Source organism: Penicillium daleae (assembly GCF_028827525.1).
Source record: "Penicillium daleae strain IBT 16125 chromosome Unknown utg000006l_segment0_segment0, whole genome shotgun sequence".
In the NCBI taxonomy this organism is placed as follows: Eukaryota; Fungi; Ascomycota; class Eurotiomycetes; order Eurotiales; family Aspergillaceae; genus Penicillium; species Penicillium daleae.
The window spans coordinates 1,100,867-1,120,750 of NW_026623154.1; the positions used below are offsets into that span (position 1 = coordinate 1,100,867).

Sequence of the window (19,884 nt, forward strand, 5' to 3'; positions counted from 1 at the left end):
TTCAATCGAATAAATATCCACAGATTCTGTTTCCGGGCTCTGATCTTTCTCTTGGGGTGGATTTTTATCGCTTATTCTACACTCTCGGATTTACCTTCGGGATAGATTCAAGAGAGTGATGACGTGAGCCACACGTGCCCCACCGAATGCAAACAAAGCGATAACATCCTCTCTTCCCTTTTGGGTTTAGCTTCTTGACTCAGGCAGCAGATCCCCACCGCGAACCAGTTCCCCACTGACACCCTTGCCATCTCTTTCAGATCCTCCTAGTAATGCTAATTAACGCGTCTCCCACCTTCCGCCGCACCTCTTATCACTGTTCTCTTAGTCTTGGACAGTCCACCAAGAAATGAACCACCGTTTCCTGTGCGCCGCCACACGCTTATCGTCAACCTGGGCTCGCTGCCTGCAAGTACGGTATTTCTTGAAGGTGGTGTCACCACGTACTAATCTGTATCAAGAATGGTTCCGGAATATTGATGTTCCTGTATCGTAACCTAAACGGATTTTACGTTGTTCCCATGCCCGCCTGAGATGACTAACACAAATGGATCACATGACACCAAAAACGTCATAGAAAGCTGGTTCGGGAATCAAAGAGTATTCCTGCTCAAATGCACTTCTCAATGCATGCTAGGAAAAATCCTCGGAAAACACAAGGATAATCTCACAGAATGCAGTCAGCAGGCAACGGACCACATCCAGAGGTAACAACTTTCCCTACCCTGCCTGGAAGCAAAGGTACTGACACTCTTTCCTAAGCTGATGTCTGAAAGTGAGAAACGTCACTTCAGTAAGTACGGAAAGCTGCCGCGTGGAGGCTTACTCGGTCAAATATCCAAGGTACTTTGAATATAGTCTATTACGACACGTGCTAACTAACTACCGGAAGGAACGGACCTACTTTGACTCTGGCGATTACGCTCTTTCCGCCGCTGATCGCGTGACCGACAACGGCGCTATTCAAACAGGAAAAGCGCATCCACATCGAGACAGCATTTCGCATCCTTATGCCCCTATCCCATCCGCTAGTAACGTTAAAAAGGATGCCATCGAAGATTTGCATAGGAAGAGTGCGAGTCCCGAAGAGAGTCCTCTCCTCCAGCAAACCAATATTGAAGATGCAGAACCTCCAAATAAGGAGGGACAGGATAATCCTGTCTCTTAAGAAGGTTGAAATCAAATTATCGCATTGAAATTTGTCAGGAAAATGGAAATGGACATTGACGAAATAGTTACCGCCCAGAATTCCTCCAGCGTTCACGCCTCGGAACTTGAAAGTGTTCCTTTCCTTGTTAAAGGTTGAAGGCGGGCAAGGAATTCTACTTGGGAGAAATCAGCGATTTTCTCGAAGCAGACTATATGGTATAATGCTGAAGGAAAGCGGTGTCAGAAGTACAGTGAACTTAGTTGAGGAAAATGGGTTGCATACATGCATTATGTCTTCCCTAGGACCCCTGGTCCATTCCCGGATACATGGCGAGGCGTAGGTCACCACGGTTAGATCATTCGATCATAACCCGGAAAGTCGGCATTTCGCACCACGGGTAGAATTCGGGGCAGACGATGATGGAAAACAATAACGGCATGTATTAGCCGCACCTAATGGTTGTCGACTTGGTGTGGTTTCGAGGCCTAGATGTCGAATGAGGCACCTCTTCTCTAGTGACACGACATCGTCTAGCACAGGATGGGCCGGTGCTTCTTCAGTTGAAGATAATTGTTTCGTCGCGAGCACATCAAGCTCAACGTCTTCTACAACCTCGTGAGATTTCAAACGAGCCAGGTCTTCGGAAATTTCAGCACTGTAAATACCAAAGTAAACTTACAGAATCTCGCCTCTGTTGCCTCTAACGAATTCTTTGATCCTGCAAAAAAAGGTAGTTAGTTCGTAATTTTAAAGTCTGCTGGATTAGAAGGCGTACTGATTGACGTTTTCAGGCGGAACGCCTTCGTAGCATTCAACGTGTTGGTAAATCGAACAGATGAAAGGAGCTGAAATGACACGGTTATAAGGTACACAGCTACTTACCAGACAGTAAGGCATTGTGGCTAATGTGATCGTAGAACAAAGGTTGTCAAAAATTGCGCAGGAAGGCTGCTTGTTTAAAAGGTGGAATAGGTGGAGAAATAGCAACTATTAAATAGCCAACGGGAGAATAGGTCTCGCTGCGGCCCGCTGCTAGCTCAGACTTCCACCGTCTGCAGGTTGGCCACCGAATATAAGCCAACTGCGGTCGGTAGTGTAGTGTATCACTGCTGCGGTGACCCACGCATTATTCTAAGGCTGTCACTGTCAAGGACAAAAAATACAAGCCCATCGCATATCTTGATGCCGACCTGGCTGACCTGGAAAAGGCAGAGCAGAAAGCCCTCAAAGACAAAGAGAAGTTGGAGAAAGAGAATGTATAACTTTTTGATCTTTTCAGCTACTTATCTCGTCCCACAGGACAAATACAACGACCCCGGCGAGTGGAAATGGTGGGTTAAGCAGTTCTCCTTACCAGGGGGTTATTTGAGTACCCTGGTTGTCAACGCCCATCAGAAAGTGGTGGACAAACTGGCCGATGCAAAAAGCGACAAGTCTAAAGTCTACAACTGCCGGAAATATGTAATGTCCATGAGTAGCCAGATCAATAGCCTGCTTCCACGCATGACTGCTGCCATCGCTGCTCTCAACTCGCTGGCTCTGATCTTCAACAGTCAATTCCGTAACATGGAGTTGCTGATTGACAGTTTCCAAAGCATTGAAAAGGGAACTAGATCGACTGTTAGCGCAGTTCGACGGTCTAATATCAGGTCTGGTATTAAATATGCAATTGAAGATCCTGATTGCTATTAGGTCTAGGTAGTCGTATTTCACTTATCAGTGAGAAGTTATTAAAAGCCTACGGTTGATATAGATGAGGCTTCGGAATCGAGCTAAGTCGTCCTCCACTGTTGGTTTGTATAGTCGCTATGCGCTGTGGTTTATATATATTCGATATACGGTAATTAGTGGTTCTTAGACAAGAAGAATGTCTAGGTTTTTGCTTTGGTGATCGTTGATAAGGGCCTCTATACCCGCCCTCGATTTCATGATATTCAACTATAGGATTCGGAGGTTGTTTTCTAACATTGTGAGGAAAGAGGGACGGTGAGCAGACGCTGCTCTTCTTGATGCCGAGAATCGGGGTGATTGGGCGATTTCGCCTGGCTATATGGTACTTTGATCTAACTGAGCATGTCGAACTTTGTGTGCACAGGAGTTAATGAGACAGATAGGTCTACCAATGCGAACTCCATGATCTTATAGATCTCTTCAGGAACCCTAGCTCTGCTTTCGAACAAGGCATTGTTGTGGGTGGCAAAAACTACATGTGCATCCAAGCCGATGACAAGTTTATATCTGGGAGAATGGTAAAATCAGACTTTGGATCTTCATTTATCCGACATTATACTAATTATACATGTCTAGAACACGACAGGGGTTGTTTGTGCTAAAACAGACAAGTTGATCATCCTAGCTTACTACTATGAAAACAAAACGCCCGGAGAAACAGCTCTTGCGGTTGAGAAAACAACCGACAAGTTCAGAGAGCTAGGATACTAGCTACTAAAATAAAGGTTCATGTCATCTAAGTATGGGGTATCAGTTTCAAAAGCCTTTCGTAAGGGTGAAGTAGACTACGAATTTTGAAAACTAAATTAGCGGCATTAAAGGTTATTTGATATGTATACCAGGATACCGTAAAGGATTTGATATAAAAGTTTCATCTTTTCCCCTAGAAATACAGAGAAATTTCGAGTGCTAAAGTGGCGGAATACATTTAATCAAGTCGATCCAGGCCTATTCCTGGCTATCTGAATAAACGTGCAAAGATCGCGAATAGAAACCTTCCAGGAACAAAGCATCAAACGAAAGAGATTCAACGGCGAGTAGTGCTCTAGGAATAACTCACGGTCTATGAGAAAACTTTATTGAAGGCGACAATGACCTCCATAATTTGAGCTTCTAGGTTATTGCTTAATTTGCCTTCATCTTCGATCCTGGAGAGCAGCTCCGGCTTGTTGTGTCTGCAGTGGGCGAGAAACTCAGCTTCCCAGTCCATAATCCTGTTAACAGGTATATCATCAAGAAGACCATTAATACCAGCATAGATCAAGGGTACCATCTCATTGACAGCCATAGGAGCGTACTGCTTTTGTTTTAAAAGCTCCATCAGACGCTCGCCACGTCGAAGAGTTTGCTTCGTGGCGGCATCCAGATCCGAACCCAGCTGAGAAAAGGCCGCAACTTCGCGATATTGGGCCAAAAACAGCTTGAGGGAACTGGCAACTTGTTTCATTGATTTGAGTTGCGCGGCAGAGCCAACACGAGACACGGAAAGTCCAACATTGACCGCAGGACGGATGCCCTTATAGAAGAGTTCGGATTCCAAAAATATCTGCCCGTCTGTGATAGAGATCACGTTGGTAGGGATGTACGCAGAAACATCACCGCCCTGAGTCTCAACGATAGGAAGAGCGGTAAGAGAGCCGCCGCCATGCTTGTCGTTCAATTTTGCTGCACGCTCCAAAAGACGTGAATAGAGGTAGAAAACATCTCCAGGGTAAGCCTCACGTCCAGGGGGCCGGCGAAGCAACAGCGACATCTGACGGTAGGCCACTGCATGCTTTGACAGATCATCATACACGATAATAGCATGTCTGCCGCTGTCTCGAAACCACTCCCCCAAAGCACAGCCAGCAAAGGGAGCAAGGTATTGTAGAGGAGCAGCTTCCGAGGCCGTAGCTGCGACAATGATCGAGTATTTCATGGCATCATTTTCTTCAAGAGTCTTGACAATCTGGGCCACGGTGGAGCGTTTCTGGCCGATAGCGACGTAAATACAGTACAGCCTGTCAGATTCAGCGGAGGAGCTATTCCATCTTCTCTGATTTAGGATAGTGTCCAGAGTGATGGCCGTCTTCCCAGTTTGACGGTCCCCAATGACCAGCTCCCGCTGACCGCGGCCAATTGGCACCATAGCATCAATCGCTTTTATACCAGTCTGAACAGGTTGGTTGACGGACTGGCGAGGTAGAATACTAGGGGCCTTGAGCTGAGCCCGCCGCTTCTCGGTAGTTTTGATGGGCCCTTTGCCATCGATTGGACTTCCGAGGGCGTCAACCACTCGCCCCAGCATCTCAAGGCCAACGGGAATATCAACAATCTCGCCAGTCCGCTTGACAGTATCTTCCTGTTTGACAAGGCGATCCGAACCGAAGAGCACGATACCGACACGAGCAGCTTCCAGGTTCATGCACATACCCTTCACACCGGACGGAAATTCGACCAGCTCTTCAGCTTGGATATTAGTCAAGCCACGGGCGCGAACGATTCCGTCACCAACAGACAAAACTCGGCCTGTCTCTGTTAACTTAGTATCCTCCTCAATGCCGTGTATTCGGCGTTCCAGCGTTGAAGAGACTTCATTGGACCCAACCTTGGCGTTAATGGCATATGAACGAAATTGCTTGCGAAATGTCGCCCAATCTGGTTTTGAGCCATAGAATAACCTGCCGATCTTAAGGAAAGAAGCAACATCGACGGTGCGATAAAATAGCCGCGAGGTGGGTTTGGGCATATCGAGCTAAATTCCACAATGTTAATGATGAGATCTCGCAGAAGTCGGAGAAAAGACGAAGTTAACGGATCCCCAAATTATGACGTGACTATGCCTGACTATGAGAATTAACTTCTCAGAAAGTCAACTTACCCGTCTATGTTCCGACAGACTTTGACTGGAATCCAGGCTTTATTAGCAGTGGGGTAAGCTATGGTGGAATTGTCTGCGATAATGACTGTACACACATATCGTGAACTAGTATGCGGGTAGTGACGTATAAGACTAGCAGAGTCATATGACCAACTGCCATAGTTAATTACATTGTTCTTGACTGGGGCGTCCAGAGGTTCCTTAATGGGCACACAACCGCTCCAACCATTGAATACGCCTGGCCCGTCGTAAGGGTGACGTAATGGTCATTCCAACTTATCTCCAACGGTATTTGGATAATAAATAACAATATCTATGAAAGAATCTCCGATGGCATCCGAAGTGGATTATCCAGAACTTGAAAATGGACGGCACGGCTCAGTGTTCTCTGTTTCGGGACCTGTCATCATTGCGGAGAACATGAGAGGCTGCTGTATGTACGAACTTGTGAGTATAACGGGGTCAGCTTGAGCATAATTATCCTGACTGCCTTTTCCATAGTGCCGAGTAGGGTACGGCCAGTTAGTGGGTGAGGTCATCAGAATAGAGAGAGACAGGATTACCATACAATCCTTCGAGGAAACAAGTACGTGTTTGCAAAGTTTTGCTCAGCTACACCCGCTGATACGGCTAAAAATCGCAGGTGGTATAGCAGTCGGCGATCCTGTCACTGGTACAGGACAGCCACTGGCTGTCGAACTTGGTCCTGGATTGATGGGCACAATCTACGATGGGATCCAAAGACCGTTGGAAGCTATATCGTCCCAGGCAAAAACCATCTACATCCCATGTGGCATTGATGTCCCGTCGCTCAACCGTGAAAAATCCTGGGACTTCAAGCCGGGAACGTTCAGAGTGGGAGATCACATCACAGGCGGCGATATCTGGGGAAGTGTCATCGAGAATAATTTACTTGGTGACCACAAAATCATGCTTCCGCCACGTGCGGGGGGACAGATTACTCGAATAGCAGAGGCAGGTAGCTACACAGTCACAGAGAAGCTTTTGGCTGTTAAGTTTGACGGGAAAACCACGGAGTATAGTATGATGCACGTTTGGCCGGTGCGTGTTTCTCGGCCAGTTGCTGAGAGATTGCGCTGCGATGCCCCGTTACTCACTGGACAGAGGACCCTAGATGCTCTCTTCCCATGTGCCCAGGGCGGTACAGTATGTATCCCCGGTGCGTTCGGAAGTGGCAAGACCGTCATCAGCCAAAGCATTTCCAAATTCTCGAACAGTGATATTGTCGTGTATGTTGGCTGTGGGGAGCGTGGCAATGAAATGGCTGAGGTCTTGATGGAGTTTTCTATGGTATGTTGGGGATCCGGCACGTACGTTGATTTTAAGGATCTAATTTGAAACCCAGCGGTCTATAAAGCTTAAGGGGAAATCCGAGCCTATACTGAAGCGAACTTGCCTCATCGCCAACACCTCTAACATGCCTGTCGCCGCTCGTGAAGCTTCAATCTATACTGCTATCACTATCTCCGAGTATTTCCGTGATCAAGGAAAAAATGTAACGTTGATGGCCGATTCTACCTCTCGTTGGGCCGAAGCCTTGCGTGAAATATCTGGTCGCCTAGGTGAAATGCCTGCGGATCAAGGGTTCCCTGCGTATCTAGGATCCAAGCTGGCTTCATTCTATGAACGTGCTGGACGGATCGTGGCTCATGGGAGCCCGAAAAGAAAGGGTAGCGTCAGTATTATCGGTGCGGTGAGCCCTCCCGGTGGAGACTTTTCAGACCCCGTCACCAGCTGTACTCTTGGTATTGTTCAGGTGTTTTGGGGCCTTGACACAAAGCTAGCACAGAGAAAGCACTTTCCGTCCGTCAACATCTCGTTATCCTACAGCAAATACCTAGCAGTATTGGATGAATACTACGAGAAGGAACACCCTGGCTTTCCGCAGCTGAGGGACAAGATAAAACAGCTTCTATATTCCTCTAACAACTTGAAACAGCTAATACAGCTGGTCGGCAAGGCTGCACTCAATGACCACGAAAGGATAACACTCGATGTGGCTTCACTGGTTGAAGAAGACTTTCTACAACAGAACGGATACAGTGAGTATGACGAGTTTTGCCCTTTATGGAAAACGAAGTATATGATGAAAGCTTTTATGCATTTCCATGATGAGAGCCAACGAGTTATATCTGAGGGTCATAACTGGGCAAAAATCAAACAACTCACTGGGGGTATTTCAAGCACACTCCGAAATATGAAGTTCGAGATGCCTGACGATGAGGACACTGTGTCAGTGAAGGTAAGGAGTAGCGCCAAGTGCTATTATTGATTTAGCCTGACAATTCAATAGTACAATAGTTTCCTGCGAGCAATATTAGAAAAGTTTGTCTCCATTTCAAACAAGTGAGAGGGTCACAGAGAAATGAACACCGATGCCCAATTTTCTGATTCTTCAATCTATATTGCAAATCCGCGGGTTCGATTATTTTATTGTGGGTTCAGTCGGGCCTTATCGACACTAGGCAGATTCACTGAAACGAATGTCCATTGATTTTAGGAAATAGGCTCTAAGACCGACATCAACTAGCTATATAGACATCCCGCTACTTTTGAAAAGATTGTTGTGCACTAGACTGAGGCTCTTCAATCAAAAACAGCTTAAATACGACCACCATAATCATTGGATGAGGTAATAATCAGTCACCAAATAAGTTCCCTCGGGGTCCTAATGAATACCTCGTGATCCCTGGGATTCGTTTTTAATTCCTTGTCGTTCAGAATTCTGTATGCGATCTGATAGTTAGGACTCGACTTCAAGGGCAAGGTACTGGGTATTGATATCGGTATCGGTAATGAATATGAACAATGGCGAGATAAAGGAGAGATTAGTACTCACGACACACTCCTGAATTTCCCCTTTCTCCAATATATGAAATATGACCTCTTGGTCATTGGATGTTCCGAACTCGCGCTCAAGAGTATCCCTGCTGGCTTCATTATGCATCCCTTGAGGCCCATGTCTGCAGGGTTGCAAGATTCCATTAGCAGATAGCCTTGCGTGCGCCTCCAGGGTTCTCATTATTAGGCTGATAGATATTTCCTGAACTCGGATAATGCACGTGGATAAATGAAAGCAGGCACCTACTGATGTGAGGTAAATATTTTCCACCCATCCATCACCTGCGCAAGTGGTAGAGTGTGATCTTTCCTCCAGTTCTGCACCGCGGTAATGTCCTCAACGAAGATGACGAAGTCTTCAGTCCGGCCCTTATAGTAAGCCTTGGACTGCATTGTATTCCCTCGGGTCATTCTGAATGGTGGTGGTGCAATTGTGTATCTGTTGTAACGTTGCGATAAGTAGTGCGGAAAGATGGTTAAGACAACGTTCACGCAAATCCCAAGAACGCAGCGAAAACAATAGTCGAGAAATATAAGGGTGGCAACATCGACAGTTTTCGATATGCCTTGTTGTCATGATGACGCAACAACAATTGGGACATGGATGCGCCACAGCATTTGAGGTATTACATGCAAAATACTGCTAGTAACGGATCGAGATCTTGAGGTAGTTTGACGCGCTTACTGTACACTACTCGGGGATGTTATATATGGATCAAGAGATCAGATAGCGAAACTAAGGGACTTCCCTTCCCGCCATTCTGACTGGGAGCTCGTCCATGATGACCTATGCTTTCTAACTATAGCATCTCGCTTCGTGCTTCCTGGATGAGCCCTATTATACTTTGAATCATCTCACATGATAGAGCTCAGGCGAACTCCCTCGATAGAGAATAAAGCTGTAATCTGTCTGCTTCTTTCTCGCGCCTGCTCATGATTTCTTAAAAGAGTGTACTCGTCGTGCCCGTTATTTTTCTTTTCTTTTTCTGGAAAGAGCTAAATCGTGAAGCCACGGAAGTAGAAGCCAGGTGAGAGCTGGACGTATGGAATGCACGCTATCTAGAAAATCGTGAGTGGCGCACGGAAAGGGAAGCATTGAAAAAGGGGGTTGGAAAGATCTGCTGACTATCCTAGCTCATTCCAAGTGGCCCACGGTAAAGAGAGCCAGGAGGCAGGTATTGGCGCATGGTATCCACGCTTTTAGAGAAACCGCGCTGTGGCCCCCGGTAGACAGCGCCGGGAGGTAGGGGGTACCAGGAGGCGGGCACTGGCACATGGTATCCACGCTTTTAGAGAAACCGCGCTGTGGCCCCCGGTAGACAGCACCGGGAGGTAGGGGGGAACCAGGAGGTGAGAGCTGTGGACGCATGGAATGCACGCTATCTAGAAAATCGTGAGTGGCGCACGGAAAGGGAAGCCAGGTGAGAGTGGAAAGGTGAGAGCTGTCGAGGCATGGTATATACGCTTTCAAGAAACCGTGAGGTGGTACGAGAGAGACAAGAGACAGAAGTCATGCACGTGATGCAATTTAGCGTACATCCTTCAACCACCGCTTCAACTTATTATTTCTTCTCTCTCCTGCTCCTCCTTTCTCACCACCCTTCCCCTATGCGCGCTTTGCTGGTGAGACAGCTTTGCTACTAATCTAGTTCACCGTCATCCCACCGTATTTGCCTCCGAAGCAAAATAGCCGATCCTTTGCGGTCTCTCCCCGAGTACTCGAGTGTTCTGCGTTGCCTTCCTCCGCCCGGCCTCGTTTCGGCTCGGTTTTCCTCATTGCAGTTAAGATGGGGCGTTTTTGCCTTGATCCGCAACCTCATACGTCAATCGATCAGTAGATTGTCGAACCTTGGCGCCTCCAGGTGCTGTCACGCTTCGCTTCTGGGCCATCGCGGCTGTATAGGGGCTTTAAATCTGCCCCTGAGGCGCATGGCTCCGGCAAGGGTGTTGGCAGCCTTGGATGATGATGATCGTATCATTTCGGAAACGAGGAAGACCGGGATACTGCTTCAATGATTAGTGATGCTGTTACTCAGGAAGTGGCTCCTTTGCGCCGGATCAACGAAACGCAAACTGTCGTATGACGAAGGCATCTCTTCTAACTCAGACGATCTGAGCGATTGACCAAAAGAGCTGGAACTTTGCGGCGATGTTCAATGTAATGATTTGTTGTAGACTTATAACCGAAAGGCGTGGTCGGCCCTACGAAGGGTTCTGTCGAGAGAAGCAGAGCTGCCTGGGATAGCTTGGAAGGGCAGGGAAAAGCGTGGTCGGCCTTACGATCTGGCCGATCTAGAGAAGCAGCTTTCCTTGCGGTAGCTTACCGAGGGGGGAAAAGCGTGGCCAGCCCTACGATCTGGCCGATCTAGAGAAGCAGCTTTGCTTGCGGTAGCTTACAGAGGGGGGAAAAGCGTGGTCAGCCCTACGATCTGGCCGGTCCAGAGAAGCAGCTTTCCTTGCGGTAGCTTACCGAGGGGGGAAAAGCGTGGCCAGCCCTACGATCTGGCCGATCTAGAGAAGCAGCTTTCCTTGTGGTAGCTTACAGAGATTATGGAGTGCAAAATTTGGCCTGACACGGCTGTTGTCAAGGTACATACTAGCATTGCATATATGAGATCAAAATCATGCCACAATCATCTTCTTTCCAAGACATTCTATGGAATATAACAGGGAAGACTAATGACCTATATATATGGATAGCCTCTCCGGCAGTATTTGCGTTTTAAAATCTTCATCCCCCAGTTGTGACAGTTGTGTCTTCCCTTGTCTTCTCGAAGTCTCGGACTGTAATCAACCTTGGCGTTGGGTAGTAGGAGCCCTAATAAGTCAGCTTTCTTTCCCTAGAAGAAGACTCTGCCACATACTAATTGTGAAGTAAGAAAAGCCCAAAATCCGGAAGCATCTGCGGACAAAAGATGTACCTGACCCGTCTCCCGGATGCGAATGCCCACACATACATCTGCGTCGCACATCTTACTATATTCGCGTGCCTTTCTCATCAAACTTGTTTTGCGACGGCATTGTTTTTGGCTCATCGATTTTCTCTTGGAGGAGTAATTAGATCGGGTTGGATTTATAGCAGCCATTGCGAGTGGTCGCCTAGCTCTTTAGCGGCGCGATGAATGTGAATGTACCTGTATTGTCCGGGAAAAGCATCAGAAACGCGAGCACTTATAAGGCACTGTTAACAAGAAGAGCTAAAGTGTGCAAAGGGAACTTTTCAATTTTTGAACGGACAAAAGACCACGATTTATGAGAAAATCGTGGTCTTTTGCGCGTTGAGCAATACGTGGGCGCTAAGACGGCGCGTAGTTCAGGCTCCACGTGATGTTAATAGTATTCTGCTATCCCGCCGAAAGTACGTGGGAGGAGAAAGCAACACGAAAAAAACGGCTTGAACTCGAGTCATTGAACTAGACCTACAACACGACATACATGCTTTATCCTGCAAAAGGGTAGCATCCGATATATCCCGTGATTGGTGCTCGGCAGATAGGACACTTCTCCGTTGTTCCAAGACTTCCTGCGCATGACCTGCAGACCAAGAATGAACACCCAGCGATCTGGCTGCATATAGCAGATCTTGCACTCTAAAATCCGCTTTTCCCTTTGCTGGGAAAGTTCCTCTTCCGTCTTTTGGTGCCTCTTTCTCTCCTGGCGAAGTTCATCTCGAAGCATGCGATTTTTCTCTTGTAGCCGTTGCGTTTTATGGCTAACTGTCTTTCGGAGCTCCTCAAAGGCGTTGTCCTGGTCTATTGTTAGTCAAGGACGAAGAAGGTCTTGTGAGGAACTGGTACTAAAGCAGAGGGCTCCTTCGTTTCGGTTCTTTTGCGTTTGCGTGATGGTGTCATATCCGTCTCATCATCGACCGCCTCAACGATCATGCTCTCAAAATCTCGGTAACTGTAATCACGGCGAGGGGCCCTCTGAGGTCGTGAGCTACCTGGCTCAAGGCTTGGCAGTTCCTCGTCATCGGCGATAATAATCGTGTTGGAGGGGCTTGCCATCGTGATCTTTGTCGCCACACTTAGGGGCGGAAAGTCGATATATGCTGACTTGGGAAGAGGAAAAGAGAATATCGGAGCATGCAACCGCCTGGGGGAAGGAGGCCCTTTATATACCTGAGATCTAATGGTGACGGACTGAGTCCCGGGAAATAATTGGACACTCGTGTGATCGCAATCTTCGAAGCTGCATTGTACTATTGGACATCAAGCCGTGATAGTTTTGAAACTAGGCTATAGCGTTGCATGCGCTGCCCCGACGAGGCAGACAGTGTATACCTATATTTATCCGGGTCCCCCGGCTTGACTGCCGTTCAGGGGATCATGGCCTGCTCATTCTTGTCTCTGAAGGTCCAGCACCGGATTCGGGCAACGCTTGCGACTGCGCACATGATGCACATCAAAAGCATGGCGCTGAAACGCCATTTGATGTAGCAAGGCTACTTCACACCAGTTGCACTTAAGTGGCTTTTCTTTGAGATGAATAGCGTCAAAATGGCGCGTAACACACCCAGCGTCATGATACATCTGGAAGCGAACATGGTCAGGAAGCCCCTTGTTTGCAAAGCATTGAAAGCAAGCCTCTGGCTTCTCAGAGTTCTCGAGGTATTCCTTAGTAGCACGCGACGGCTTGCCAGCGACAGAAACATGTACCTCACATGAGTTGGCAACATTTTGGGTCTGCCCTGCATCTTGCGGCTGGTTTATGGGACCAGTCGACGTAGCGGATTCAGAGGCGTTCCGCTTGGGCCGGCCCCCTTAACGGACCTCCTTCAAGGACGTCACAATACTGCACGACGGCTGCAGCACCCGTATCGCGCCGATTCCACTCATCCTCCAACGAGTTGGAGATTGGGTAGGAAAGAAGACTCTGGACTAGATGCAACTGAAGGGGGTGCATCGTGTCCTCCAAGGATGACTCATCCTCGCTCTCTTCCTTGACCACTGTACCAGATAGCTGCGCCTCGATGTCTAGAAATGCTTGCTCTTCATCAAAATTCTCTCGTATTTGATACCGCAAGCTCCTGTGCAACCGTTTTCGCGTGTTTCTCACCTCTTTCTCCCGCTGCTGGATCCGAGGGACCAGGGCGGGCTGTTGAGTCTTCTCGTATTGGGCACGGATCTGGCTAAGATTGCGCCGGGCCTCTTCTAACTCGGGGTGATCCTCAACTTGTGCCCTTTGCTGATCAGTCAAATAGCGTGGGCGTCGCGTGTCCCGCCAACGACTTTGCCGCGTGACAGCTCGCATCAGTTCTACATCCGGGTCGAGGCCACAGATAACCCGGATCATATCAGTGTCGAGTTGCAGAGGATGATAGTGGTCGAGAAAGGTCCGGGGGCTAGCGTGCTTCATGATCAACATGTGTTGTTCCTTGCTCACCCATCCTACAGACTACATCAGCCTCTGACGGAACAGAAAGAAGACAAGAATTAATGGCCTGCATGGAAGTACTTACCGCTCTCGTTGAGCACTTTACCACTTCCATAACGGAACTGATGGGCATGGAACGCCCCTTTCCACCCGCGGATCTCCCCAAAGGTGACCAGCAAAGTGGACATGGCCGACTTGGACATCGGTACGGTCCGCTGAATGGTCGGAGTGCCATTGACTAACTCCGTCTTACAGAAGATATACCAATCAGACTTGTTCGGGTCTAAGGGCACAAGGAGCTGCTCACAGCCTTTGCTGATGAATAATTTTCGTAGCTGAGCCTTCGAGGTTAGCCTCGAATTCCGGAATGCGCGCGCATGGAACAGGATGCCGAAAAGCAATGTATGCGGGCATATCACCAGAGAGGGCCCGTAAACGATCTCGGGAAGTGCAAAAGTAGTTCTGCTGATCGGTTAGCTGGATGACCCAAGCCAGAAATTCCGGAGACAAGAAGGATCTCAAGAGATATTATGGATCCGGGGGTGGTTGGGGAATTGAGAGAGGGAGAGAAAGAAATTGTCTCGACGTACAATTTGGTCAGACCTAGGAACTTTTTGGTCCCTTCGGGAGTGAGTTCAATCATAGGGACGGGTGGGCCTCCACGAGGATCCTTCTGAAGGGAGATCTGCAGGTCCTTGAACTGCAGACTCAACAAGGCGTTTCTTCGGTGCACAGTAAAGAGAGCCAGGGAATTGAACAGACACACTTGGATACGTTGGAAGCCCAGATAGAACCTTTTCTCCTGCGTCGATAAAATCGTTTCATTAAACGGGCCAATATCCTCGATATAAACTGGTGTCTTCTTTCCAGGCTGCGTGTCTAACCCATGCTCTTGGACCAAGTACTTCATACCCTGTAAATCAGCTGTTAAAAAGATGACCAACCAACCAGAGTTAGGAATCCAGGTTTATGATACTGACCCTGCGTACATCCGAGCCATCCTCGTCGTTGATTTTGATCTTGGTAAGCTTTTGGTAGTAGCCGCGGAGGTTTTTCCAGTCCGTATTCAACGAGCTAGCTTTGTTGATGCGTTTTAACCGCCGACCTTCCTTGCCGCGCTCGAGTTTGAGACACCAGCCTAGGAACCGATACATGTCATTGTTCGACGCCTGGCGTAGCGCCTCCTCAGGCTCCCGCCATTTTGGCTCATTGGGCTTGTTTATCCGCTGGCTGGCACAGTACCTGATCTTACATTAGTAGATAGAAACAAGGTGGATCTCTGCCATCACTGACCGTTTCCACCGGCCCTCAATCCGCTCTCGTCGTTCAATGGTGCCTGGTGCTTTGTCGAAATCCTCGGGAATCTCAGACAGATCAACTCCATCATCATCTAGTGGATCATTGTAGAGTTCCCCGAGGTCACCGGGGAACCCTATCTCGAAGGAAGAGCAGTTCTCATCCGACCGGAGACGTTTTCGCGAGCTTGGGGCATCGTCCGGCTCCGTCAGATCCGTCTCATACGAAGCATCGCCCTGCTCGTCGGAGTCGCTTGTAGTAGTCGCAGTTATATCATCCTCGCCATAGGCTTTTCGCAGCGTTCCACTTCGTCGGGGGCGAGAGCGCTTCATCGTTAAGATTGGGGAAAAGGCAAGGACGGCGAAGGTGCGGAGGATGCGGGGGAGGACTGAGACCACGGAAGCACGATACGGTCAAGTGGCCGGGAGCACACTGAAAGATGAACGAGCAACTGGTTTATGAGGGACACGGTCAAGGTCAGGGGGGCAGGAAAGACGGAAGAAAGAAGAGCAGAAGAACGAAGAATATGAAGGAAAGGGCCCCTGGTAGGCTCGGGGGGATACACTCGCGATCGAGGGAGCAGGAAGGGTGGAAGAACGAAGAATATAAAGGAAAGGGGCCACGGTAGGCAGGTTTGCACCATTGTGACTTAGCCTGTGACCTGGCCCGTTTAATGGGGTGCAGTGAGGCCATTTTTGGCGCCTTCACAGGACGTCAAGACGAGGGGAGGGACCTTTTGACGGAGACAACTGAATTGCTGAGGTGCCCGCGAGTGGGTCTGCCTGGTGCGTGGTGGTAGCCGGACGGGGACGTGTTGGAAGATCGAGGTCACGTGTTACCAAATGACGGCCGAAAAAGGCGTCGAGTGACGCCGAAAGTGGCAGCCATTTGGTAAACCCAAATTGTCAGTTAGTATAATTTATAATATAAGGAATATAGTAAATATCATATAAGCAAATCAAGAATATTCGAGGTTATTTTAGAGTATTATATAGTCTCCTGCCTAGATAGGTAATATTAATACGATCGTTAAAGATCAATCTAATATATCAGGCGGGGTAAATATAATGATGTTCTACTATAGTAAAGATATAGTAAAGAAGGATATAAGATAGTATTTCTCTATAACGTAATTCACGTATGTCCGGGTCACCCAGTTGAGCGGGTCACCCCAAAACTCCATACTAAACGCGATTTTTTATGTCATAATATATCAACAACGAGAATATGATTTTGCTTGATTCTAAGTATACTATGATTTCCTAATATAATAATTAGTATAGCATAGCTTATATATTCAGAAAATGATTTTTTACATATATTACCAAAAATACGCTCCGATCGAGCGATGTAGATATATATATCCATAGTATCACACCCTAAAATATTTCTCGAGCTTATAAAGATATCTAGTAGGATATATTTCATACTGAGGTAACATAAGATCATATAATCAGCCTTAAGTGTTGAAATTTGAAGTTGTGAAATATTGCATTTAGTATGGTGTTTTGGGGTAACCCGCTCAACTGGGTGACCCGTTCATGCGGGACGGGTTCCAGCTCAGCGTGGTCCAAAAAAGTTCAGCGTAGCCCAAAAGATTCCTGACTAATTTTGGGCCACGCTGAGGTAATAGATCTTACCGGGGCCCAAAATATTTTGGACCACGATAAGCTTTTATGTCTAATTTTATATATTTTATATAGGGTTTAACTTTAGTTAAACCCCTACCTTACTAAACTATACTATAACTCTATACAGCTCTATATAATATATATTACTAAATTCTTAATAACTCTTTATATTATTTATTAAGAGTAATATAAAAGAAATAGCCTTAATCTTAATAAATTACAGGTTTTGAAAGAAAAATATCGATTCTATGGAGTTACAATATAAAAGTGTTAACAAAGAAATAAGAGATATATCTTTAACAACACAACACCACTACTCTTTTTTTCCTTCCCTCTCTACGAACTTTGTTTATATAAGGTAAGAACATCTATTTACTCTACTCTCTAACACGTTTCTCTATATATTTTGTATATACTAAATACTTCTAGCTTATTAATATATCGAATCTTGGACTCTTCCCTAGCCTAGGTCTAACCTAGGCCGAATTTGACAACACTACCGTCTTAAACGCGACTAACCCTAACCCTCTCCTAGGATATACGTATAGTATATCGCCTAGAGGTATATACTGTTAATATACTAACTATATATAGGGCCTATTCCTGATAACAATCCTAGCTAGAAGCTAGCTATATATATAGTAGCTCTAGCTATAGGCGCTTGCTATTATAATATTAAAGTAGCAGATATCGCAGTAACCCCTCCCCTAAACCCGGCCGTAGTTCTTAACAAAGAGAACACTAGAGTATACGTAGCATCTAAATATACTAAGGATATAGTTACTATATACTAACACTACGAGGAACAGCTATAATATCGTTGTGAACCCTCTGTCCTAGATATATAGTCTAGTCTTTTCGGAGGCACCTGCTCTACGTTGTTATATCCGTAATAAGTATTCCGGAGCTAGTTAGTGTCTATAGATTAGATATATTAAATATATACTAATAATATAACTATAATATAGTCGTTAACCCTAATCGCCGAGCTAAGACCTAGTACGAGATTATTACGGGCTAGAACGCTATTAGACGTTAGGTCCTATAGGGTAGCTAGCAGGATACTAGCTACCTGTATAAGCCTAGACGCGGCCCTAAGAATAGTTAGATTAGATACTAGGCCTCCGTTCTAGAGCGTATTACGTAAGTACTAAGAGCACTCTATATTCTATACAAGTTAATATACTTCTAAGTATATAGGTTTTATATATTAAAGATATACTAATAATCTATATAGAGCTACCGATATATAGTTTGCTATATAATTCGGTATACGTTTCTACCGCTAGCAGGCCCCGGTAACCCTACTCTCTGCTTAACGTAGCCGCCGGGTAAGTCTATATTATATATATACAAATAATATATTAAGTATATATTAACGATATATAGCGTGGCCCTAGAGTCCCTAGGAACCTAATTCCTTTCGTAGGTTTTAGCCCTACTACTAGTACTAGAGCTAATAGCAACGGAGGAGGTAGTAGTAATAGAGGTAGTGGTAATAATAGAGACGAAAACAACGGGGAGGAAGAGGAGGAGAGCAGGGAGGATAAGTCCTCTTCCTCCTCTACTTTTAAGTCTCTATAGTAGCTAGGCGTAGTTAAATCTGTATAAATCGTTTGTTATCTTACTATATAGAATATACGTAAACCTGATACTAAAAGTAGATTAAAGATATACTGAACTTATGCTAAGGTTCACCTGCCTCTATACTCCGTAGTAACTCTTACTTTTCTCTTTGAAGGGCTAAAATCCTTTGCTTTCTCCTAAGTTCAGCAACTTCTTGCTATAGCCGTGCCTCTTTATTATTAAATTCCTAAGTATAGCCTAACTACTAAGATATACTATCCTACGGTGCTAATCTAGATAATTTAGTATAAACTAAACTACCCCGAGGTATACTAGATAGTAGTATAGATATAGTTTAACTATATACTAAGCTTATGTTAGTTACCTCTAAAGCGGTTATAGAAACTAAATCTAAGATATTTAGAAGCTTAGGTAGTTGTATCACAGGGTCAAGAATATTATAGGGATTAGTTAGGTTCCAAGGTTAGTATAGTTTATCGATACGACGATTAGCAGATTTTCTAAGACGTTTATCTAGTATAAGGTTAGTATATATATAATATATGTTACTTATATAGATAAACCCTTTTTGCGAACTTATTTAGTAATACGATATATAGGGTTCTAAGATCGCTAAGTTAGGAAGATACCTTGCTCTTCTATAAGTTTATTCTTTTGAATTATCTCTTATATATATCTTTTATATCTATAGATAATAGATTAGTGATATACTCTATACAAAAGAGATATAATTAAATACCGTAGAATTGCTATTAATAAAGCTTGCTTTCGGCCTACTACCTTGTTATCGTGGAAATAACTACTTTCGCTTATTCTAGTATAGTATAGTATATTTATCTACTATTTAATAGGAATCTTAGATACCTCTAGGGTTATTCTAGTAAGAATCTAATCAACCTTCTTATTCTAAAACTATCTTAGGGTCTCTAGCTATTTTTCTATAACTTTATCTATAATTCGAATAACTTCTGCTTTTGAATTTATATTCTAGATTATATTAATAGATATAGTAGCTTTATAACTAGGAAACTTCTTAAGAAAGGCTTACTTCACGTACGTTTAGTATAGGATTAGGATATATTAAAGATGTTCTAACTATATCTAACGAGGGTCTAGGCTAATAAGGTAATCTCTAAGCCCTGGACGAAAAAAGAATATTAGTATAGTCTAGATATATATTAAGTATATAAGTAGCCTACTAGGTACTTGCTTTTTATATATATCGATAGTAACCGTCCGAATTCCCTCGCAAGAATCATCTCTTCTAAGTTAATATACCTATCGAACCGGCTTTCGTCTAATATCCCTAAGAATCTTGAAGATTTTCTTAAAAAGAACTCGATAAGTATTTCGAGTTTCGAGGTTTATAAAGGTATAGATATAGGTATTTA

The 19,884-nt window shown here is 45.5% G+C and overlaps 7 protein-coding genes across 7 annotated transcripts; 2 read left to right on the forward strand and 5 right to left on the reverse strand.

Annotated features, from left to right (window-relative positions):
• Window positions 1–674: 674 nt before the first annotated feature.
• Window positions 675–1,168, forward strand: N7458_006129 (uncharacterized protein; the record flags this gene model as incomplete). Its single annotated transcript, XM_056909511.1, has 3 exons — window positions 675–707; window positions 763–843; window positions 893–1,168. The coding sequence occupies 3 exons, from the start codon at window positions 675–677 to the stop codon at window positions 1,166–1,168; spliced, it is 390 nt and encodes a 129-aa protein (XP_056765215.1).
• A 345-nt stretch (window positions 1,169–1,513) lies between these two features.
• Window positions 1,514–2,047, reverse strand: N7458_006130 (uncharacterized protein; the record flags this gene model as incomplete). Its single annotated transcript, XM_056909512.1, has 4 exons — window positions 1,514–1,805; window positions 1,830–1,868; window positions 1,934–1,995; window positions 2,033–2,047. The coding sequence occupies 4 exons, from the start codon at window positions 2,045–2,047 to the stop codon at window positions 1,514–1,516; spliced, it is 408 nt and encodes a 135-aa protein (XP_056765216.1).
• A 1,897-nt stretch (window positions 2,048–3,944) lies between these two features.
• On the reverse strand, window positions 3,945–5,609 carry N7458_006131 (F0F1 ATP synthase subunit alpha; the record flags this gene model as incomplete). Its single annotated transcript, XM_056909513.1, has 1 exon — window positions 3,945–5,609. The coding sequence occupies one exon, from the start codon at window positions 5,607–5,609 to the stop codon at window positions 3,945–3,947; it is 1,665 nt and encodes a 554-aa protein (XP_056765217.1).
• A 462-nt stretch (window positions 5,610–6,071) lies between these two features.
• N7458_006132 (vacuolar ATP synthase catalytic subunit A) lies at window positions 6,072–8,112 on the forward strand (the record flags this gene model as incomplete). Its single annotated transcript, XM_056909514.1, has 5 exons — window positions 6,072–6,188; window positions 6,243–6,327; window positions 6,385–7,052; window positions 7,108–8,004; window positions 8,056–8,112. 5 exons carry the CDS (start codon window positions 6,072–6,074, stop codon window positions 8,110–8,112), a joined length of 1,824 nt encoding a protein of 607 aa, XP_056765218.1.
• Window positions 8,113–8,505: 393 nt separating this feature from the next.
• N7458_006133 (SBDS family protein) lies at window positions 8,506–9,014 on the reverse strand (the record flags this gene model as incomplete). The annotated part of the gene is made up of 2 exons (XM_056909515.1): window positions 8,506–8,779; window positions 8,851–9,014. The coding sequence occupies 2 exons, from the start codon at window positions 9,012–9,014 to the stop codon at window positions 8,506–8,508; spliced, it is 438 nt and encodes a 145-aa protein (XP_056765219.1).
• Window positions 9,015–12,361: 3,347 nt separating this feature from the next.
• Window positions 12,362–12,610, reverse strand: N7458_006134 (uncharacterized protein; the record flags this gene model as incomplete). The annotated part of the gene is made up of 1 exon (XM_056909516.1): window positions 12,362–12,610. The coding sequence occupies one exon, from the start codon at window positions 12,608–12,610 to the stop codon at window positions 12,362–12,364; it is 249 nt and encodes an 82-aa protein (XP_056765220.1).
• A 330-nt stretch (window positions 12,611–12,940) lies between these two features.
• Window positions 12,941–15,607, reverse strand: N7458_006135 (DUF3435 domain-containing protein; the record flags this gene model as incomplete). Its single annotated transcript, XM_056909517.1, is given in 6 exon segments — window positions 12,941–13,365; window positions 13,376–13,993; window positions 14,065–14,441; window positions 14,570–14,892; window positions 14,960–15,221; window positions 15,273–15,607. 6 exon segments carry the CDS (start codon window positions 15,605–15,607, stop codon window positions 12,941–12,943), a joined length of 2,340 nt encoding a protein of 779 aa, XP_056765221.1.
• Between the last annotated feature and the right edge of the window lie 4,277 nt (window positions 15,608–19,884).